This window comes from Rosa chinensis, chromosome 2, assembly GCF_002994745.2.
Source record: "Rosa chinensis cultivar Old Blush chromosome 2, RchiOBHm-V2, whole genome shotgun sequence".
Lineage (NCBI taxonomy): Eukaryota > Viridiplantae > Streptophyta > Magnoliopsida > Rosales > Rosaceae > Rosa > Rosa chinensis.
Window position 1 is genome coordinate 38243526 of NC_037089.1, and position 22018 is coordinate 38265543.

General features: G+C 37.4%; 1 protein-coding gene across 1 annotated transcript; it reads left to right on the forward strand.

Annotated features, from left to right (window-relative positions):
• The first annotated feature begins 11172 nt into the window (after positions 1-11172).
• Positions 11173-12209, forward strand: LOC112187185 (probable calcium-binding protein CML36). The gene has a single exon (XM_024325868.2). The coding sequence runs from the start codon at positions 11304-11306 to the stop codon at positions 11961-11963; it is 660 nt and encodes a 219-aa protein (XP_024181636.1). The 5' UTR covers positions 11173-11303; the 3' UTR covers positions 11964-12209.
• The last annotated feature ends 9809 nt before the right edge of the window (positions 12210-22018 follow it).

A 22018-nucleotide genomic window follows, 5' to 3' on the forward strand; every position in this document is an offset into this window, starting at 1 on the left:
CATGCCTTGTGCTGACCAAGAATTTTTATTCAATCTCACCTTCAGTCAAATGGTAGGCTTCAACTTGTTTGAGTAGTTGAGTAGGCTTTCCGATCAAGTGAAGGTGACTCCCACCTTCCCTAAAACCTGACCTTAACCCAGTTTCAAGTGCTTTCTGGAGGCCATCACGAAATGCACGCATTACACCACCCTCATGGGGCTACCATTTATATTTTTATGTGAGGTCATAGTAATTGACTGAGCGGATCGGTGTTAAAACAAAATTGAGAGCGGATAATATTTTGACCATGAAAAAAAAAAATTTAATCTTCTCATTCAACAGTCGGTTTATTTAGTTTCGTATGTTGTGATGTGGTAGCTTTTTGAGGAATCTAATTAATAAATATAAAGTTAAAAAGATAACTTGGGTTAACAATATGAATTGAAGTTTTGAATTGAGGAAAATATTGGCTAATTATTTTGGAATAGGCATAAATCTGATTCATAAATATGACAATATTATGTTTTCCTATTTCTAAATTCTCAGTGTTTGTTAGTTTTGAATTGTTAATTCTTCTTTAAATTATATTATTGTATCCCCTTTTAGCAGATTTTAAGTGATAGTTTTTATTTCAAATATTGGTGTCTTTTTTCCTATCACTGGATAATTTTAGCTGTGGTGGGTCTTTAATTGTTTTTGTATTGGGGTTCAGGTGTGATGAGTTTCTATTCTTGGATTGGTCATCTTGAACGTTAACACTCAAGATGCGCAATGGTCCTCTTGGGTTTTGAATTTCATCAGTGTTATAGCTTGGCATCCAAGTAGTTTATAATTATAGTTTTTTTTTTTGGGGGTCTAATGGACAGCTATATGCATGAACTTATAATTACACTTCGAACAGAAATTTGGCGTTGGAGTATGGCTATTGTAATTGACCATTGTTTTCCTTTTTCTTATGGTTAATGAGAGTTGAAAGATGATTCCAACACATACTTGGATTTGAATTATAGATTTCCACTGGAAAATTATACAGGCATACCCACCTATATGTTCTTATGCTGTTTCTTTTTTTCTGCATCCAACCTTTACACTCTTGAAGAACGTGGAGTTATATGATACTATTCGGAAATAACATCGCTCAGGTGAGGATTGTATCCTTGCATACAGTAGTCTGTTTCTGTAATTTGAATGTGTTCCGAGTTAAATATCTATTGAGTTAGCTTCAACTATGGTGCCAAGTTACTTTCGTCTGTGATCTGAAGTGTTCAAAATATTTTGACACCAATGTCTCCTCAAAATTATACAAATAATTCATAAATTCAATCTTGTTTTGGTTCTATATATTGTGCGCATTAACTTTTCATATAAATAAATAGTTAACCTTAAAGAGTCTTCAACATTTGTCTATCCAAGCTTTAGGTAACCATCCAGTTTTCACATGGAATCTTATTCATGGAAAGAATTTAATTCTTTACTTCTTCGGTACAACCTTGCTCCCAGACTTCTACACTCTTTGGGCACTCCCATTAAACTACTGCTCTTTGATCTAATGTTTATACAGAGGTAAGAACCATACCCTTAATTGAATTGAGAACAAAGCTAGCTTATGTTTATGAGGCTCACAAAATTTATCCTGGATACCTAAAGCTCTCTACATTGCTCCCGATCATATTCCAATGAGAATTAGTAGGAAATGAACTAAGAACAGAAGTGTGAGTTTGATTTTTCAACACAAAAAAAAAAAAAAAGAATGACAAAATAAACATGGCGTGATGATTTAGACATCGATCCTAAATACCAGGAAATTTTTTTCTTTTAAAACAAGCGTACGACCAGTTATGAACTCACAATGTCAATACAGACTAGTTCTTTAGAGTCATATATTACATTAGACAAAGATTATGAATTAAGTTGCGTTAACAAAATAATTAGTAAACGCTCCCTCAAAACTTGCTACAAAACGGAAGTCTAAAAAGAACAAAGCAACTAAACTAGCTTCCAACACCTACAACAACGACCGCAAGATTTCGACTTCAGTCATGATTATTCTGAACTGTAGGATTAACCTCTACACTATCGAATAGTACACCAGGTTGTAACAAACAAACCCGGTAAGCTTTTGAAGCTCGTATGAGTAACCTCCAACCAACAAAATAGAACACCGCAAAATCAACAATTCAAAATATGGTAATCTTTGCATATAATTTAGTTTAGGAAATTACATTAAAATCATACAATTCTACATATGATAAAACTGAAGAGTCTATACATCTTTGAGCAATCACAATCTAGTTTTCATATATACAAGTCTTGTTCTTCATAGCTTCTAAGAGTTTTGTGGATTTGTATGGCAATTTGGGTTTGAGAAAACTGAAATTTTCATACTTAGAAACATCTCTCACTAGTTTTGCATCAAGGGGAGCTTGTTTGGTAACCAACCACTTTTCCACTCTTCCTCTCTTTTGCTTGATGTTATTATGTTTATGGGTTTGATGTATATGTACTTACATAAGCATTTGCAAGCTTAATTAGCTATAATGAGCCACACTCATGATACCGCCAGCGGTACTAACTACAACCAACTGTGTGACCTACGGAAGCACAGCCAAACAGGCTACCGCCTGAGCCCCGGCTCACCCCTAGATCACAGCTGACGTGCCGCCACTCGCCGCACCAAGTTAGCATCAGAAGCTTCAGAAGCTGGGGACTGAAGCACATCAGTCCCACATCGAAAACATGGAGAAGATCAGTTCCCTCCTCACCTATAAAATGTTCTCTCGTCTCTCCTCATTAATTACACATTTAATACTTACCTACTGTTACTTTGTCAACACAAATACATTGACTAATTTAGGCATCGGAGAAGAGAAGACCGCCCAGCGCGGTCTCCCTCTGACACCTTCTGTATTTCACTTGACAGGTAGCAGGAGTTTTATAGTGTCATAGATAGCGGTCCGCCCATCGGACCAGCGTTAGTAAAGGTTTAGCTACCGCTGAACTTTAAACATTAACAGTATATAACTATGGGTTGTGAGTAGAATAAATTTGGGGCTAGGCCTTAGCCTTGGCCAAACTCATGTATAAAACAATGTGATGCCATGTTTTTGATGAATATGCATGTTTTGAATCCTTTAGCTACTTTACTTTAATGCTTTCTTACATGTGTTTTTGGATTTGTCACCTAGAAGCATGTTGTAGGAATTAATGAAATCGGCAACTTAGGCTTGACAATCTTTTGTAACCGAGAAGCATGTGTAGCTAATAGGGTGGTGGTCTAGCTTATTCTTACTGGAATAACTAGATTACTTGTGTTTCTTACCTAGAAATTAAAGCATGATGTTGTAGGTTTAGGTTTCGGAAGAATTTAGGCTCATGGCACCATAGGCCATTTAGGATCCGGAAGATTTGAATGGTATAAAGGTTGTGTAATTTCTTTGCTTTGGAAGAGATTATTAAATTGCATGACTAGTTGGTTTCTTAGTAGCTTCATCAAAGCACTAAGAGAAAATTTATAAAAACATGTTGTTATTTAAAAATGGGTTACATTATATGCATGAGGAAGGCTGGGTGTGAAACCTATGCTCCTATTTATCTTATTGATCAAAGTCTCTATCATAGTTTTATTTGCTTACTTTATTTTTGTGCACTTTAATTTTGTTTGCTTAAAAATTAAAATCAACCAAGCCGTTCACTACCACAATTGTTAATATCATTCTCATGATCTTTAGCTTCCAAAATGCTAAGATTATGAACTTGTAAAAAGCTAGACTTTACATGTGTTTTCTAGGTTTCTTTTTTCGCAGTAACCTAGATAGGGTAGAGTTACTCAATCCCTTGAGTATGATATTCTCACTTTCCCTTTACTAAAACTTGACCTCTTATACTTGGGAGTATGAGACATCATACACCAAATTTGCACTTATTTTATATTCAATGATGTCCCCAACATGTGACTTTAGGCAGTAAATCAAGTAACCATGCCTTTAGTCGGGTTATGTTTACTATTCAGTTAGAGCCCTAGTCTATCTGCCAGGATATCTCATGGGGTAACAGAGCGAGGTTATTTTCAACTCATGAGTATGTGTTTTGAAAGGAACCAAACTGTGAGTTGTATTCTTTTATTACGATTTGACAGGAATCAAAGTGTGAGTTGTTTTCTTTATTTTTAGTGTGAGTTGCTTCCTCAAGTTGATTTGAGTGGATTCTCATGGATTGTGTGATTTTGTAATTCACCTTCGAGCGTGAAAATGATTTCAAACATTACTTAACGTGGTTTTGTTTTGATTATGATAGTGAAATTGAGTGCTGATTTGATGTCTGAGCATATTCATTTGGTCACGAGTGGACATGTCGATGCATGCTATTAAATGATGCTAAATTGATAGTTGATACCTGATTTATGCTTATTTACTGTTAGGTTGAGAGGATTTAAGCATGTTTTCTGTTTTTGGTTGTTGAGTTTACTTATACAAGCTTGCAAAAACTTACCGGGTTTGTTGTTGCAATCCAGTGCACTATTCCATGGGTGAGAGTAGTTGAAGCCGTAGAACTTCTTTGTTGTTGCAGTGGTAGGGTTAGTACTTAGTTGTGTACTACACTTGTTAGTCTTCCGTTGTGTAATGAGCGTAGTGTGTGTTGTTACTTATTGAATTAATGTTTCAGTTTAATTTGTAAATTTTGTGTAATGTAATATGTGACTCTAAAGAACGAGTCTGTACTCACATTGTGGGTTCGGGACATCGTTGGTTGCCTTTGTTAAAGAAAATTTTTCATAGTTATTAGTATTGATGTCCGAACCATCACGATGGGGTATTTTATTTATTTGTATTATTAACTTGTGATTGAAATTCGGGGCTTGACATTGCCAAATGACCAACCTCCTTACAGTTATAACATGTCAAGGGCATAACCTGCCTAATAGGTATAGCCCTAATATGTTCAGCTGCAACTCCAGCTAGAGCCTGCTCATGAGTCCTCTGCCTTTTCCAGGACCCAACTATTGTTCTCTACAACTGCTTTTCCCTTCCTTTAGGTATCTCTTATAGCCAACAATCCCTTCTGACAAGTTAGATGATTCTGTTCAATTGTCATAGCACCATCCATGATGCGAGATACAGAAGGGAGGCGAAGGCTAACTACACCATGTCTGATTGAGGGATGTAATCATCGCTCGAACTTTCGAGCCATAGTCTCTATGTCCATTGGCCTGACAAAGCGATACAACTGTAAGAAACAAGCCTTATACTCCCTGACGTTCATATCTTTCTGGACTAGATCAAGGAACTCACTCTCCATCTGTTCCCTCACGGAAGCTAGAAAATACTTGTCTCGGAAGAGTTCCACAAAACCTTCCCAGGTCAAGGTGGCCACATCCTTAGTCCTCTATACGAAATTCCACCATTGTCTTGCCTCATCCTGGAGGAGAAATGTAACTATCTTCCTCTTCTCAATGTTGGTACAGATGATCATCTCAAAATAGTTGTCCATGTTCTCAATCCAACGATCAGCTAACATGAAATCTGTACCACCTTGAAATGTGACTACTCCCAATCTAGTGACCTTTCTAGCCAGTCTAAATAGGCGAGTAGCATCAACTGCCTCAACAATAGATGGAACAGACTACACCACCTCATCATGTTGGTAGAACTCCTCCTAAGGGGGAACCCTGCCTCTACCTCTGGCCCTACCCCTACCTCGGGGTCTGCCTCGGCCCCTAACTCTACCTCTTGGATGATCAATCACCTAATAAGCATGGCAACACCTAGTTAAATTACTTGTACCACTTCGAAAAACGAGTACATACCAAATACCATGACCCTAACAACCAACACAACGGAAATAACAAAGACGGAAACAAATCCTATGAAAATAATCACACCTGGTCATTTGTATTAAGGTCCGTCTACAATATATCAATATACTGATTTATGAAGTATACTAATTCGATTGATAAGTAGACTGGCCCATTTACTAGTGGACTGATATGAGAATATTTTATTTCTATATCAAACTAATCTATCTCTATACCGATCTAAATCTACTTTATTTATCGACCGCTTAACGTAATTGATGTTATGTAAAATTTTTCTTTATATTATATATGAATTTTATACTCCCAAATTCACAGGTGCAATGATGTATAGCGGGTCGGTAGAGTAATAACTAATTAGTAATGATTAATGAATGACATAACTTGTGTGGTTATACAGCATCGCTATGAATGAGTGTATTAAATGTTATGGGCTTATGGCAACAACTGAGTGTAAAAATCTGGGCAAACTAAAGGAGTGGTTAGCAAAGAGTCAAGCATCATAGGCTGTCTAACATTCAATCATATATATATATATATATATATATATATGTGTGTGTGAAACATGCGTGGTGGTCCAGCATACTGAGACTGATCGTGGCTGTGTCACATTGCTCCCTTTCTCTCTTCTTTTGGTGAAACTGAAAAGTGGGAATGAATATCCAATTCCAATTCCAATTCCACCAAAAGTAAATAATGGCATGGGTGAAGTGAAAGGGAATGAGTGAGCTGTTTTGCGTTTAGTTGGTTTTATCGTGTCGTTTCCGCGTGCTCAACGGTCAACAGTTTTCCGTTTCCGCGTGCTTCCCATATGTATCCTTTCATTCATTTCTTAATATATACTAGTCTGCAATCACATGCAAAAGCATGTGTAAGAAAAATTTTAATTGTAAAAAAAAAAAAATTATCTGTAAAAGAAAATAGATTTAGTAGGTAGTTATTGCAGAGAGAAAATAGGAGGTTGTGGGATAATTTCTTTTCAATTTTCTTAATAAAATCTATTTTATAATTGTCCTATTTACCCTTATGATTTAATTTGTTGTCAAAGTTTTTTAATATTTCAGGGTTAAATCTGTCAAATTTTTCAATTTTAGCTAACAAAGCATCTTCTCTTAATAATAGTATATATATATATATATATATATTTTGGAAGTATAATGCTATACTATGACCCACGACAGACCAAAAATAAAAATAAAAAAATAATATGACGGACATTACCTGAGACTTCAACAACCAACCGGCAACCACATCAATCAAATCGTTGACGTCAAATTGATAAGAGGTTTTCATTCACAGAGATAATCATGTTTTTTTTTTTTTTTTTTTTTGGAAATAGAGATAATCATGCTTTGATCTACGTAATACTGTGGTTTTGATGTTTTTAGATAAATGATAGTACTTATAAATAGAGAGAATGATATTGTATGAGCATATCGTGATGTAAAGATATAAAATAAAAACAATATATATAAAAAAGCCACCACATGCAATGACAAAAATGAATATACTATCTTAGTTATAAGATACAAGATGTTCCACTTGAGACTCATTTTACCGGAGTTGTATTAAATAATTTCAAGAGTGTAATCGAAAATAAACCAATCGGCACTCTCTCCTAGAGTTGTCGAGCACAGAGAAGTGCTTGCCTTTGATGCCGGTAGAACGATTTCCAGTTTTGGGCTAATACCTATTGGTTGGGTGGTCGGATCCCGGAGGCTTAATTTCCGGCGGTCGACAACAGGAGTGCAACGGCTTGAGGGCTTGATCTCAATCCCTGAGGCCGGTAGGTGCAAGTATCGGCAATACAACTGCGGTCGGGCAAGTCAGGGAGTGGCGGGCTTCGTTCCTGTTCCTGTAAGGCGTGGCTGAGGATTGCTACAGTCGAGACTAGGCTGTTCCTACTCAATCTGATGCTGTGGTCGAAAGGCCCACCGTTGGAGGACATGACGGCAGCAGAGGCAAGGGAGTAGCAGTGCAATGAAACTCCTCCTCTCTCTGCTTGGGTCTGGGTCTGGGCTCAACCTTGGGCTGATGGGGCAGGGAACTTTCCTACTAGGCAAGACTAGAATTGGGCTTGGGCCTACGGGCTGGGGCTCAGGTCAAGGCAACCTGGGCCCTAATATATTAGGGTATTGAGCCTGTTTGAGATTGGATAGACTTCTATGAGTATTCTATGAAGGTTTTAATTTCTTGCATGTACCATTGCTTGATTGGCAAGTGAGGGCTATTTGAATGATTTCATTTTCGTAGGAGGCGAGGTTGGTTCCATTCTTGAATAAGCTGGCTAAATTGTGAGCATCCCAAAGATCCTTAATGGTTTGGTTTGCTTTGATTTAGATAGGTAGTTTTGATTTTCTTGCCGGATTTCTTATTTAAGCTTTGTAGATTCTAGCATTTGGCTATTGATCTAATCCATTCAACTTCTATTTCTAAAAAAAGATGATCCACTTGGAGAGAAATTTTCCCTGCACCATAAAATGTTTTAATTACTAATATAGGTGAACAATGACACATGCCCATGATCAAGAAGATAGGCTAATAGAACTCTCTACTTTTGGGCCGATAAGTACAAATATATAGTACGAGTTTGAAAATTTATTTGACTTGGATACGGAAGCCCTAAATTCGATTTAAAACCTAACCTAGATCGCATATTCGAGTTTTCTCAAACCAATTGAGATTATTTAGTTTATTTTGATGTGACCCAGATCGCATACTCAAGTTTTCCCAAATTGGACCAATTGAGATTATTTAGTTTATTTTGATGTCAAACTGAAAAACTGTTTGATCGACTTATCAGTATAAAAAGATTCCGTTAACGAAAAAGTTTTCAATACTGCCCATCAGTTTTGCTCCCCTAAGGGACAATTCAATGGACTGTAAGAAACAAGTGAATCTCAGCCACATATATTAAATTTAAATTGTTCATGTATTTTCAAAAGTCAGATTTACGAGTATGTTACCCTTTCATTTTCTAAATATATTTCCAAATTTGTTTTTTGGCTTTTTTAACTAAAGGGTTTTTTTTTGTGGAATTGTCATTAAAAAAAATCTATAATCGGTTAGTAGGTTAGTTGCGAATGATATTCATTACTCCAAATGAATTGTCCTTTACTATATCTCTATCTCATTATTCTCTTGATCACAATTTGACCCTTAAACTCAATACCAACATTAGGCCTCATCATTTGGCCCGTGAATCAAATGGGCTGATGGAGGCCTGAAAGGCCCGATGGGTAAAAGTCTGGCCCGACCCGCATAAAAGACTGCAAAAAGCCTGGCCCGATGGGTAGAGGACCGGGCTTGGTTTAGGAGTTTGAAGCCCGACCCGGCCTGTAAAATCTCGCAAGGCCCGACCAGTAAGCCTGCAAATTAAATACTATACTATGTGCAGTTAATTATATATGACACATACTGACATACATGCATATATATGTGTGTGTGTGTATCTTAGCCTTAGTTGCACTCAACATCTTGCGTTCTTGCCAATCAAATTAAGAGCCATTAATAATTTGACTAGTAAGCAAATGAAGAAAGCCATTACTTCTCCTTTACATAATCGCAGTTGTATCAAATATTTTCATGTAATGCAAATCAAGAAAGTCACAAACATAACAAAAAAAACATCAATTTGAATATCAAATACATAAATATATACATATACATATACATATACATGCATTGATTATAAGAAAGTTATAATTGGATTGCTTACCTTCAAATGTGCTCCTGTACAGAACATCATCATTCATGCCCAGAAAGAGAGCTGTATCTTAGATGCTTATTGTAGAATAAGCAAACTGCATGAACAGCTGAAACATCTTCTTGGTGTAAAGATCTGAAAAGGCCGCAACAAGACCTTGGGCTTCCTGACTCCAATAAAAACTACCAAGATAGCTTCAAGCTTGTTCTTTACTGATAGCTTCAAACTTGTTCTACAGACCTTTGAGCATATCTTTCCCTATTGCATTTTTCACTTGGGGTCTCTCCAAACTACAACAATTCCTGTCTTCCGGAAAACCCAAATGGGTTTATGGTTTAGGGACTAGAGAATTATTTGGATAAACGAGAGAACGTAGAGAACATAGGCCCGACCTAGCCCGGATAAACGAGGGCTACCCGGCCCAGCCCGAAAAAGCCTGTAAGGCTTGGTTTATATGGACGAGTTTGGATCATGAAATTTATAATGAAGCTTGGCCCGGCTCTGCTCGTCATTATGTAAAAATATTATAAGGCTCGGCCCATTAACGACCCCTAAAACGGATTAATTCAAGTTTGGCATCTCGGGATCAATCATTACTCCAGTGTAATCCCCTGTAACAAAACACTATAAAACGCACTTAGAGCCATCAACAATGCCCAAGAAGAGACATCTCAGTCGTTAATTGCTAGAGTAATTGAGAAGCCCACAACAATCATCAACATCACTAATAAAATTGGTCTATATAAAAAATAACCTCTAAACGTAGAAGAAGACCACTGTTCCGAAGCCAAATAGGGATACCCCCTCAAATGTAATATTACACTCCACAACCGAGAACAAAATCCCATTGTTGCACACGAAAATAAGAGAATCGTCTTGTGTTCCATAATGTCAAAAATGACCTCGTTCTTGTCTTAGATTGTTGTTGGATGCCTCTAACCATCGATATAAACATCATTGACCGACAACACACTATAGGAAACCTCTGTCGTAATGTGTAAAGCTCAACGGACAAAACCTAAAACAAAGGTTCGATGTCGCCGGTTGAGAGAAAACCATGCTCGAAATAGTAATGTCAAGTTGAATGAGACTTTGTGAAGTTCTTTGTAAAAAACTCTAGTACAAAAAATTATCGCATGTCTCGACTATGAAAAGGGAGTGATTTGTTTTCTTTAAAAAATAAAAATAAAAAGTTAGATCTCTCTAAAAGTGCCACGTATTTGGAGTAATTGAGCCCAAGTCCTAACCAAACACACGATAGAATCTGTTCCCCTCTGAAAATAAACGGGAAGGTGAGTACAAAAGAACATCTACTTTTACACAATAAATTGGGAAACAGCGAGCCCCAAGTTCCTAACTAAGAAGGAAACTAAAAACTGAACCCCAACAAGCTCCAAACGGAGGTCCTACCTTGTATTATTATTATTATTATTTTTTTTTTGTGTGACAACGACGTTGTATTATACAATGTTTTTGTTTGTTTGTTTGAGGAATTAATGGAATTGGAATAAAAATTAGAAGTTAATTAAGCGAAATATTCGTTTTAAAAAACATTAATTGAGAGATATCAAAGTCTTAATTTGCGGAATAAGGATATAAATAAGCCGCATGAAAAGGTTCGCAACGAAACTTCGAGGAAGCTGCCATGGCACTCCCTTCACTCCCACCATTTAACCCCTCTCCCCTTCCTCTCTCCTCCCCACTCCCATTCTCCCCCCTTCTTCTTCTTCTTCTCTCTTTCTCTTTCTCATCACCAACCTGCCTGCCCCTTCCGCTTCTTCTCATCATCTTCATCTTCATCTTCAGCCATGAAGCTCATGAAAATCAACAGCCTCAGCCCCAAACGCCTCTTCCGCTCCATGAAGGACCGCTCCGCTGTTTCCCGCTCCGACCCACCGTCCTTTGGCTCCGGAACGGCGTCGTCTTCCTCCTCGGATCCCCTGCCGTCCGACCACAAGCCCGGACCCGGCGGCATGGTGACTCCCACGAGCGTTCTGCCGGAAATATCCGGGGACTGGTCGGATTTCTCTGCCGACACTCATCTCGACATGGCCCAGGCGTTTAAGCTGATCGACAGAGACAACGACGGAGTGGTGTCGAGAAAAGAGCTGGAGGCTCTGCTGAAGCGCCTGGGGGCGGAGCCGCCGAGCCACGAAGAGGTGGCGATGATGTTGAGCGAGGTGGACCGGGACGGCGACGGCTGCATACCCCTGGAGGCCTTGTTGCACCGGTTCGGACCGGCTTGCGAACCGGCGGCCGACTCGGAGCTGCGGGAGGCTTTTGAGGTGTTCGACGCGGATCACGACGGCAAAATATCGGCGGAGGAGCTGTTCAGCGTGTTCACGGCGATAGGGGACGACCGGTGCACGTTAGAGGACTGCCGGCGCATGATAGCCGAGGTCGATAAGAACGGGGATGGGTTCGTCTGCTTTGAGGACTTTGCTCTTATGATGGAGCTGCAGAGATGATCTTAGATCCCTCCATATCACGTTTGATCTCTCTGGAACGAAGTCTCTGAATTTTTTTTGTTTTTTTTTTAATGGGATAATGGATGTTTGGTTTTTCACCGTATAAAATGGAGGAAATTATCAGAGAATCTGATGGCTTCGATTCGTCAGTTCATTGTTCAGTACTTGGTGGTTATATAATTTTCTGCGATGTTTACGGAATCGGTTATTTTAAATAAGCGACAGATTGATGTTCACCGGCAATAATAGTGCTCTAATGGTTTAAAATATATTATAGAATGGAACTTAATAGCCGAAGATAATAGATAGAATGGAACTTAATAGCCGAACTTAATAGATTGTGAATATTCTGTACCTGATGTTTTTTTCTTTGTCTTTCTTTCTGGTGGAATGTGATGTTTTTTTTTTCTTTTCTTTCTGTTTTCCATTTTCGTGGGGCGGGGGGAGATATAATAAAATTAAGTGATTGGACCTCAACCGGAAACATTGAACCAAGTCATGCGAGATTGTATGGATATTTCAGAATTTAGAAAATGTGAAGCCTCGGCATGGAATCAAATTTTCTCAACATCATACTGGTGAGCTGAATTGGTACATCCTTAACTGAATGCCCTTAAATGTAGAAGTCAATACTTTTACTTCAGAAATAACGTCTGAATTCTTTGAAATACTTTGTATCTAGTGTGGTTTCTAGTGTGTGTTCGGAGGCGGAACAAGTTGAATTTGGGGCTTAAAGCCAATGACAGTGTTTCAGATGGCTAGCGGCCGATTGGATTAGGTTTGCAGGCTCAGACGAGAGCTGGCCATTATGTATAATTTCACTAGGTATGACAAGATGGTGATCTTCATAAAAAACAAAAAGTCAAAAGTAACCGGTGGACAGTTAATGACTTAGAGCACATTTACTTACTTGGAATGAGAGAGAATGATTACGGGGTAAAATTATTCCTATATTTACTAACACATAAAAGAATTGGAATGATTCTGGATAAAAGTATTCTTGTGTTTACTAACACATGAAGGAATATGAATGAGTGTAGGTATCACATCTTTATAAGGAATCGATTCTTGAATACTCAGGAATTTGATTACGAATGGGGAAGATGAGTTTATGAATCAACTCATCCGGAATCAATACCGATTCATTTCTTCTCCTATTTCAGTTATTTCCGATTCATGATTATTTTTCATTTCAAGTAGGTAAACGTGTAATTATTTTCCTGTATGTATTCCCTACCTTTATATGCATGACGCAAGAGCTTAAAAACAATGAACAATAGAGTAGCCTAACAAAATTGCCTTTACTAACGTTTTTGTTGTGTTAATTATTCTAGATAACTAAATAAATAAAATATAAGTGGAATAAATTTCATGGAAAATCAAGTCGGAGAATAATAGGGGGCGGTTTGGCGTGGAGTGTGGATTTGTCGGGTGATAGGTACATGTTTACTGACGGCGATGAAGAGTCACAACAATCCCTTTCTTGGTTTTGGTTTGTTCCTCGTTTGAAAATGTCAATTAACTTATAAATTTCTTGTATAAAAGTATACTGAGCTCAAGAATATATATATATATATATATATATATATATATATATATATGTTAAAGTGCTAGTATGATATGAAGATGGCTTATAGAGTTGCCCATGGTAGTTGTCCTATATGGGGACTTTGTCTAAGGCTTCCGACTTCCAGGAAACTTCATGGTCTGCCTTTCGCTATCAGACACAAAAATCTTGGCTGGACTATTTTGTTATCACTGATGGTTTAGTGGAAAAACAGTACAGAAAAGTCAAATAAATGTCATCAGAGTGATTGCGGTTCTCGTCCCAATCACCAATGTGTGCAGTGTGTACAATGGAAAATTTGCATTAATTAGACCCATACACCCAAACAAAACCACTAATTTTGTAAAAGAAATTCTTAGGTGGGGGGTTTGGTTTTTGGACTAATCAATTAGAAGAAAGAAAATTTTCTCTCTTTTCTGAAACTGCATCTGTTTAAAGTGCAATACCCAAAACACTCTCTGCTGGGCAGTGATTGCTCCGCCCCACCACGTGGCCATGCGGTTGCCCCACGCAAAAATCTCTATTTTTGTAAATTGCACAAACAAACATTGGACTATTGGAGTGACGGGCCATATAGGATTAGAGATTTTGGAGTGCAACTCAAGTGTGACATCTGTATTTATAAGAATTCTTACAAATTATATATATATATATATATATAATCTTGCTCTGCTAAGGAGGTTCTTAATTTAGCTTAAGGAACGGATTTCTATATTTTGATCGCTTTTTGATCACATATTCATATCTTAACTGTTCGGTTTTTAGGTATATATGAGTAGATCATCTCTGTAAATTTTCAATTAAATTGATGATCGTTAAGGCATCTAAAACTGCACTTTACACGAACGAACCAAATCTGTCCAACCTGAACCGTTCGTGTAAATTGTAGTTTTGGATGCCTTAACGATCATCAATTTTGCTGAAAATTTGCAGAAATGATCTACTAATATATATATAAAAACTGAACGATTAAGATGTGAATATGTGATCGAAAAGTTGTCAAAATATAGAAATCTGTTCCTTAAGCTAAGTCAAGGACCTCCTTAACATAACAGACCTATATACACACACACACACACACACAAATCCTATCCAGAGTGAGGCCTCACTCTGAAATTAACGTGTGAGGTTGGAGTTTAGGGTCACTTTTCGGTCTTATATCCACATCTCGACCGTTCAATTTTTAGGTACTAATATATCATCTCTGCAAAATTTCAGCCAAATTGATGGTCGTTAAGGCATTGATAACTATCTTAAAGCTAGTACGGTTCAGGATGGACAGATTTAGTTCTTCCATTGGTTTAAGTGAGTTAGATACCTTAAATATCATCAATTTGGCTGAAATTTTGCAGAGATGATCTATGCGACCAACAAGTGACCTTAAACTCCAAACTTGCACTTTAATTTCAGAGTGAGGTCTCGCTCTAGATAGAATATATATATATAGTGAGGGATCCCTTTTTTTGATATTTTATAGGGATAGGCATTATACAAACTTTTCGATCATATTTTCACATCTTAACCGTTCAATTTTTAGGTCCTAATGTATAGATCACTTATGCAAATTTTCAGCCAATTTGATGATCGTTAAGGCATCCAAAACTGCAATTTACCATTATACACGAATGGTTCTGGTTTGACAGATTCGGTCTGTTCTTGTAAATTGCAGTTTTAGATGCCTTAACGATCACCAATTTGGTTGAAAATTTGCAGAAATGATCTATATATTAGGACCTAAAAACTGAACGGTTAAGATGTGAGAATATGATCTAAAAATTGGTCTAATGCCTATCTCTATAAAAGACCAAAAAAAAGGATCCCTTAGTGGAAGCCCTCTATATATATATATATCCACTTGTTTTTGTATATATACATCCATATAGGATTAGAGATTTTGGAAATTGCAACTCAAGTGTGATATGTGTGAGAAGAGATGTTCGCACATTTACATACGTACGGACTTCTGCTTCTGATCCGGCCTGCACACACACACACACACACACACATATACAGGCCTTCGAGGCTGCGTAAGGGGATCGGGAATGAAACGATTGTTTCTAGGTGAGAATACAGGAACAAAGTAAGAAGCATGATTGTTACGCCCTTGATTTTTAACACAATAAAATCAATATACAACCCATAATTATACATGCGTGATCGTTCAGTCATCAATACAAAATACTTGGAAACATCAATCCTTTACACCAAGTACATATTGATGCTCTGAACCCACAATTTCAAATATTGACCCGCTCCACAGAGTCACATATTACATAACTTATAAATTAAATTGTCATCACAAAATAAAACGTAAATGCTCCTCAGAACTTACTACATAGCGGAAGTCATAACAATGACAAAGCCAAAAAAATTTTCTTCCTACCTGTTCAGCTGCCAACAAGCTACATCAGCTCAGCCACGATTACCCCAACCTGTAGGATTAACCCCTACACCATTGATTAATGCACCGATTTTCCACACAACTTGTATGAGTGACTCATGAACATCAATCAACAACTCACATAAATCAGCTTAAGGAAACCATGAAACCATGATTCCTTCTAACACTCCATAACCTTTCCATCGAAAGGACAACATAAATCATTGCTGTGACAATGTTTTATTTGCTAACTTAACAATCAAGAAGCAATTCAAGTCACTTCTAGACAATAAAAGAAGAATACTCTCGGAACTCTCCTTTAAACTACATACTTATGAGTCTCCAGCAACCTCGACCGTTACCCCAATAAGCTATAATGGCAGACAGACTATAGCTCTACTGAAATCATAAGCACTTGTCCGGCCACGAACGTGATTACCAATTTCCTGCCTTGGTCACCATCTGCGAACTGTCAGCATCTGTGACATGTGATTTTCAGATCCCGTCTGGTCTTAGAATCAACGTTAAGGTCACCATCTGCGACCTGTCACCATCTGTGACATATGATCTTCAAACCCCGTCTGGTCATAAAATCAACCATCAAGGTCACCATCTGTGACGTTTGATCTTTAGACCCTGTCTGGTCTTAAAGTCAAACATTAAGTAGGTCACACCCGACCTAGAAACGTTATAAACATCTAGTTTCGGCTTTCATAATCCCTGCTCACCATCTGTGACCCTTGGTATAAAGACCAATACATCTAAAATGAGTTACGTTTGACTCAAAAATGTAACATCAAGCTTAATACTTTTCAAACAATAGAAAACATCTTTTTTCCACAATATTGTTTCCTAAAAAGTCACAATCAACAATAATATGAACACCATCATGCATATTATTCATCACACATTATCCACCAGATTACACACACACACACACACACACACACACACACACACACACACACATAGTCATTCGCTTAGGAATACCTACTAATACCAACTATAGTTTGCAGTTAAATAAATAACGCCAAAACAATAATGGTAACTCCGTTCGTAAATGAACCTTGTGAGATTACTCACCTCGAAACTCCCGCTGCGTCTTCAATATAGAACAAAGCAGCCAATCCACAAAATAACTGTCCAAGATACTTCGTAAAGTACCTAATTACATACGGTTTCAACTTAATAACAATTCACATTTGATTTAAGTTCGAAACCCCCGTTTTGAACTAAAATCCCAAAAGTGGCGCCAATCGAGGCAAAGCCACATCCGAGACCTCCGAATACTTCCACGATCGATATGACCAACCCACAAGTAGATCAGAAGCTCGAATCCTCACGGATCGAATAAATCGACCTGTATGAAACCGTAAAAATTATAACAAATCCATACGAACTCCAAAATTTACATATTATATATAAAAACGCTCGTATCAACGAGTAGAACATATATAATACCAAAAACAGTTCCTACATGGCCGGAAAGCCACCAGAACGAGCCATAGGCGGTGGTGCACCGCCGGCGGCCAAAACTCAATATTTCACAAAACTCCCAACATCAAAGCTGTTCATCTATGCATGCTTGTGAATTTTCATAACTGGCTCGAAGTCAGAAAACAAGCATAAAGGGTCGAAAACTACCTCACAAGCTTTGGATTTTTGCTCAATCCGAGTTGAACCGATTTTCACGTAAATTGATCCAAACAAACACCATAGATCGATCCAGAAGGCTCGCACGAAGTCAAAGAAGGAAACTTGAAGCCGTGTCATCACCGGAGCTACGTTTTCCGATCGAGTCCGAAAACACCAACTGTGCCGCCTTGCTGCGCCGTACACAGTGGATATCGCCAGACGGAGGAGACGAATCAGCTGCCCAAGTTTCACGGCCAGAGATCGCCGGAAACAGCTGGAAAAAGTCAGGTCTGGTCGCTGGGTTCGGGTCGGGTCAGATGGAAAGTTTCGTTTCTGAAGGAGGCGACTGAGAGAGAAAAGAGAGAGAAAATGGCTTTCCGAAAATGGAAAGTGGAATTATGAATTCATTTTCTGATTTTCTCTATTTATACTAAAACGAAAAACTTCTTCCGATAGTCATAACTTTCTCATACGAACTCCGATTGAAGCGAATCACATGTCCACGAACTCGTATCGACACGCTCTACAACTTTCGTGAAGGAAGTTTTCTGAGAATCCCAACGTATAAAAAGTCAAACATCACACAACCCCCTAAACTGTGAAATTTGAATAATTATATGTACGAAAACCATTCCATTTCACATACAACTTACGAATAAAGCACAATAACAATTATTTGTACAACTGGTCTATTATTAATACCAAAATTAAATAACAGAAATCCAGGTCATCACAATGATGGAGAGAGAGAGAGATGACACCGGGTGTATAGTGGTTCACCTTGCCTAAGAGGCAAAGCTACATTCACTTAGAGCTTTCACTATGAGTGAGGCCAAGTAACCTTTTGTAATAATACAAGTGTGGGGATCATGGATCCCATCCTCTTCTAAGAAGGGGAGGATTTCCTTTTATAGCTAAAGGAAGTCTCCTTTTAGTTTACATTTCCAATGTGGGACATAATACACATATTTGCTTCTCTTGAAGACTTTTAGAAGGCATGGGATGGTGGCCTCCCGGTGAGATATCGCTCGACCTCCACCATGACAACGTAGCTCAAGTCTCGGTCTACCGGATGCATGCCATGGGCAGGGCTAGTCATGTCACGAAGACCACCTACATGGTCGTTGTTTATGCTTGACGGTATGTAATATAGGTGGTATCTACAACAATGTTGTCTTGGACTGCGGTGGAAGGTGGCCCAAAACATCTCAAATGACCCTGCTTGGTAGTACTTAACATTGGTCCTTCCAGTGGCGTCGACATGGTTTCTGATGGCTTCAAAGAGGTAGAGCGCTTTAGTGGCGACGATGTCAGCAGTGTAATCATGGATCTTGAAAGAAATGGCAATGTGTGACTGGGTGGCGAGGTTGTAGACCTCGTCGGGGGCGATTGTATCGAGCTAGCAGCGGGCAATGAGGCATCAGTGAGATCGGCGTAGTGGCGCTTCATGTGAATAATAATACTTAGAGATCGAACATGGAGTAAGAGAGAATCATATCTTCTTTATCTTCTTCTTTTTCTTCCTTGGCTTAATTGTGGATCAGCAACGGATGAAGAACAAAAAAAAGAAGAAGGGATTTTGGAGAAGAGGAACATGGGAAAGACAAGAATATCCTTGAAAATATGCCACCCAACATGAGATACATGTATGAACGTAGGGTCGAGAAGAAAACATAGTGTACTAAAATGATATTTGCAAAACTTAATATACCAAAACTAAAAGTGAGCGAAACATTGTGGAGAGTGTTGTAAATATTATTATCTATATGGTTGTCCACGTAAATACTCATTAGTTGTGTACTTTGATGTAAACCCTACCTCTATTTAAAGGAGGCTAATGAGACTGAATGAGAATACTTCTATTTCCTCCCTACTATTCTCTCTACTTTATAACACGTTATCAGCACGCTTTGCTCTATAATTTTTTTTTTTTTAAAAAAAAAACTCCATGATGATCCTAAATTTTTGGTGCAACTTGGTTGTGTTTTTACCTTGACTCACGATCTATGAGTTTTCTCTTATATATCAATTTTAGTTATCGCATACTCTTTTAAACTTTGCTAATTTTATCAATTCAATTCAATTCACCACAGTTTGCGATACATGTTTATTAACTTTTTGGTTTTTCTTGCAAGTTGGTTGTATGCATACATGCAGAAGACCATAAATGGCAAACTTCATGCTTTACGTTTATGCATTTTGCATGCTTACTTTACTTTTGTAACTATGCACAATTAGATGTCTGCTACTTTGGGTTTTCTTCCTTATCTAATTATATGAATAAACAGGCAGTCCTCTTTGATGGCCTTTTATTTGGTGTTGTAAATTTTTTTGGATCAGTACGGTTAAGAGACCTATATTGATTAGACTTCATCAATTTGTTAAAGATTGATGGTGGTCCTGGTTTCAGATTTGATTTGTAGCAAATTATCTTGTATTACTCAATATATTGGCTTTATAGCACTGTTAGTCCTCTGGATATCACTACTGATTATAGATAATCTTGTTGGCTATAAGAATTTCCAAAAATCCAGTCTTTCAATTGAAAGAATTTCAGGTACGTATTTATCTATTTTGACCATTTGATTCACCTTCTTCTTTCATTCAATTTGAAAAATTTATATGGTGAACTCACACCTATATCTACTTGTGAATTTTGTAATCAAAATAGATCGAGACCTGAAGTCTCTTGATTCGATTACAGAGGGCCTGAAGTTCCTCAAGAGTTACATATTCAAAATCAATTGTAACATTCTCAAAGCTTCACGAGGGTCAAAAGTTTCACAGAATTATACAATGATCCAAATCGCATGTTGCTTGATCCCTGATCATATGGGGACCTGAAGTTCCTCTAATATCATGAAATGTAAATTGGAAAATTGTGACATGAAGCTCTTCAGAAATTTATACAATTACGAGGGCCAGAAGATCCTCAAAGTTATATAATCGAGTATATGAACTCACATATTTTTGATCCCCAATAATTATAAGAGGGCCAGAAGTTCCTTAAAATGTTTGGGTATTGGGGTTCCCACCTCTGCAATACAATATGAATTTTGAAGTTCAATTTTGAACAGTTGGCTAAAACTAGAAGCCACGTTCTCCACAAGATAAAATTATGTTCTTGTGTGATTAGAGGAGAGAAAAAAGATTATCATTTTGTGAAGTTAAGCAGACTAGAAGTTCTGTGTAATTTCTTCATTAATGGAACCAGAAGTTTCCAATGTTAATTTTATTGCATAGTTTATCTATTTATTTTTCTTCCTTGCAATTTTTCTATTTTGTTATGTACTTTCGTTACAGTACTTATCTTTTAAAATTTTTTTGTTACTCATACGGACCAGCAGTCCTATACCTCGAACATATGAATTTCGAATGTAATATTTTTGAACCAGAAGTTCAAAATTTCATACCAGAACTTGAAGTTCTAAAAGTAAAACTTAAACCCGAAGCTTTGAGTATAAAATATAAATTAGTTAAAAGTGAACTTGAAGATTCACTTTAGTTACCTCGAGCCTGAAGTTTCGAGCACCAAATTTATTTGAACCCGAAGTTCAAATTACGAAATCTTAGAACTTGCAGTTCATTGAAAAAATATTCGAACTTGAAGCTTCGATTACACATATAATTCATTCATAGTTTATTTGACTTTATGTCAACTCGAACTAGACGTTTCGAGTAATTTTCATATTTCGATTGATACATTCTTCTTTATGTATGCTTAAAGCATTCCACCTTAGAACCTGAAGTTCTAATTGTGCAGACTCGAGCCTTAAGTTTCGAGTGGATATATGGACAATTTATCGAAAAGTTTTAATCTGGGTCAACCTCAAACCTGAAGCTTTGAGGGGATTATTTTGACACCAATTTAAAAGTAAGCAGATATTTAACCGTTGGTCTATGACGAATGATGAGTATACCCCAAATTTGTGATCGTGGATTTTGTAATTAAAAGAGATCAGAACCTGTAGTTCCTTGATCCTTAATTACATGAGGACTTGAAGTTCCTCAATGATCAAACTAACTAGATGACCATCTAAAGTCCTTCACTCATATGTTATGGTCATAAAGTTTAAACTCGATATTTCGAGTATATTATTTTGGCCAGAAGTTCAAAATGCATTTGATGTTAATCTACATCAAACAACAATACAATAATTAAACGTCATGTTTTACCTGTATAACACGGACTAGAAGCTTCATGTATATCCTATGAGATCTACTGTTCAATTCTTACCAATTGATTTGTGTAATCTTCAAACTTATGTTTTGAGTCACTTTCAGGCAATGCAATTTTATCCATGGTGTCCAGAAAACATTATTAAGGCTTATGCTTATGAGGTTAATACAACAATCATCTCAGATCTTACATATCTGATTGATGACTCCAGAAGAGCACACATATATTGTCTCGTTGCATTTTGTGCCTCCAACATAGTAAGAAAGCCGATTGACATGGCTATACCATGAAAT

Excerpts from the sequence above, each read along its gene's own strand:
- LOC112187185 (XM_024325868.2), top strand. The coding sequence starts at position 11,304 with ATGAAGCTCATGAAAATCAACAGCCTCAGCCCCAAACGCCTCTTCCGC.